Consider the following 2306-nt stretch of genomic DNA (forward strand, 5'->3'; position numbering starts at 1 on the left):
AGAGAGAGAGAGAGAGAAATCCCCTGGGTGGTGGAAAGAAAGGCAAAGTTGTGAATTCTGTTCCAGTTCAAAGTGAAGTTGCCGAGTACCTGGGCTGCCCGGAGCTCCAGAGGATGTTCCTACCTGGGCCAGGATTTAATTTGTCCATTATTTGGTTGCTGACTAAGTTGGGGGAAGTTGGGGGAGAATGGACAGAGTAAGGAAAGATGTCCAAGGGGGTCACATTCTTCCCTTAAATTGGTTTATCCAGCCAAACTTGTCTCTCCTTCTTATTCCTTCTCTGCTAGAACCTATAGAGTGGTGTTAAGGTTTTTAAAAAAAGCGAAATTATCTTAATAATAACAAGAATAATAATGTAATCTACTCCCGCCCTTTCCCCTGCCCAGCTGAGAGAAGGGGAACACGCAGTCACCACTTCGGATCCAGCTCGGTGGCGGCTCTGAGGAAACTCAAACAACCTTTTTCTCGGGATCCCCAATTCCAGAGTTCCCAGGCTCGAGCTGCAGCCGACACAGGAAGGTCCGTGGGGAGAAGGGAAGAGCCGAGTCCAGGTTGTGTCAGTTCATTAAGGCCTGGAAGACCTCAGCAGAGGTAACCCGAGGCTCCCAGCTTCATATCCCAAAAGTAAAAGGCTCTGTAGCGCAATGTCTTCCCCATAAGTTTTAGGCGTGATTTCGTTTGGCTCTCTTCACTTAAAGGAACCCCAGGAAGTGTTCCGCAGCCTCCCCCACTTCCCCGCGGCCTCGGGCTTCCAAGCCTGGGGTGGCAGAAAAGCCACCAAAGAAATAGCCTCGAACTTGAGCGGTGCCTGAGCCTGACCCTACCTGACCAAGGGCAGAGGAGAAGGCGTGGAGATCCCCACCCTCCCTCCTTCTCCCCCTGCCCAAGATGGGGAAAACTTGAGGGGAGGCAGAGTCAGAAGAAAAAGGGGAGTCCTTAGAAGACATCGATCTGCCAAGTGATTAAAAAGAGGGTGTTGTTTTTTTTTTTTTTAATCGCTTGCCACTTCTGGAAGAAGCTGCCCCTGTTCCCAGGCTCCTCCCGGGATTGGGGAATTCCGCGCTCTGTGCGCAGGGTTGGAGAGGCTGGCGTAGTTTCTGGGTTTGGTTTGGGTAGGAAAGGAATATCAAGAGAGTTGAGTTGCTGTGTGTTGTTCTGGAAGGCACTGTATCTATCTCTAAGTAAGTGTGAGAGGCCGAATCCTCTTACTTTCCAAAGGAATCCTAGAGAGAACTCCAAAGGAATCCGAGACAGTTCTCTCTTCAGAGTCTGCCCAGACTCGGCCCTCAGTCCGCGTAGAGGATCAGAGCCGAGACTTCGAGAGGGGGGAACTGGGGAATCGCGGGAGACCCCCAGTCTCCACTTACCCAGCAACGAGGAAAAGGAGGCCGAAGTCTCGATCGCGCTCTGAAAGTTCTCTTCCATCTTTAGTCCGTCCAGCATGGTGAGGTTTCCGGGGACCAGGGAGTGGGAGGGAAGCCGACCTGGTTGGGAAAGAAGAGCATAGGGGCTTGCAGCTCCCCTCGGACTAACCCTCCCTAGGCCGACTTTTACACACCACCGACAGGCGCCACACACCCAAGGGAAAGGCAAGAGGGAGTGTCCGAGTTAGCCAGAAAGAGGCGAGAAGAGAGGAGGGTCTAGAGGAGAGAAACATTGCCGGGACGGGGGAGGAGGGGGCAGAGAAGGGGGTGGGTAGAGTGGGAGACAGGTCACAGAGAAGGTGCACGGGGTCGCTCTGATTTCTTTCAATGACAGCGAATTGAATCTTTAGGATCAAGTCAGTCCCCACCCCACCCCCTCTGCCCCGGAGTACCCCAAATTTTCTCTCCACCTCTGTTTCCAAAATCAGAATACCCTTAATCCAGATATCTGCTCCACTTCAGCTCACTTTTTAACCCAAGCGCCTAAGTGGGAGTCTGGCTGTTTGTAGAGGGGCCGTAAATGAAATGGAAATCGAGGGATTAGCCTCCCTCTGTTTCTCTGCTCTGAACCTAGAGTCTTGTACCGGGTTTCTAGTCCCACCGTCCACTCCCTCCTCATCTCAGGCTCAGCATCGGCCTTCACCTCCAGGCAGTCGGAAGAGTCTCGCGACTGAGATGAAGAGAAGGTGGCTTGAGCTAACCCTCTGCGTTCTACCGCAGGGGACTGGCTGATTGGGGGCGCCCGATCGACCCTTTGCACTAGTCGCAGAGAGGGGAGAGAGGAGGCCCGAGTAGGGGAGGCGCAGGCCAGGGGGGTGCCAAGAGAGTCCTATCTGCCGGGCCGGCCCATGGCCCAGGACAAAAAAAAAAAAAAAAAAAAAA

At 53.2% G+C, this 2306-nt stretch overlaps 1 protein-coding gene across 2 annotated transcripts in view; it reads right to left on the bottom strand.

The window, feature by feature from the left end:
• The window catches only part of LMX1A (LIM homeobox transcription factor 1 alpha), a 194448-nt gene extending 192889 nt beyond the window's left edge, over nucleotides 1–1559 (bottom strand). Inside the window, exon 1 of one of the 2 annotated variants that reach the window (XM_027868632.1) lies at nucleotides 1410–1559. In XM_027868632.1, the coding sequence (XP_027724433.1) occupies nucleotides 1410–1443 (34 nt within the window). In that variant the 5' untranslated portion in view covers nucleotides 1444–1559. Of the gene's footprint in view, nucleotides 1–1367 lie in introns of both variants that reach the window. The other variant, XM_027868631.1, reaches the window with a different exon arrangement.
• Between the last annotated feature and the right edge of the window lie 747 nt (nucleotides 1560–2306).

This window comes from Vombatus ursinus, unplaced genomic scaffold, assembly GCF_900497805.2.
Source record: "Vombatus ursinus unplaced genomic scaffold, bare-nosed wombat genome assembly UNPS02014789.1, whole genome shotgun sequence".
NCBI classification, from domain to species: domain Eukaryota; kingdom Metazoa; phylum Chordata; class Mammalia; order Diprotodontia; family Vombatidae; genus Vombatus; species Vombatus ursinus.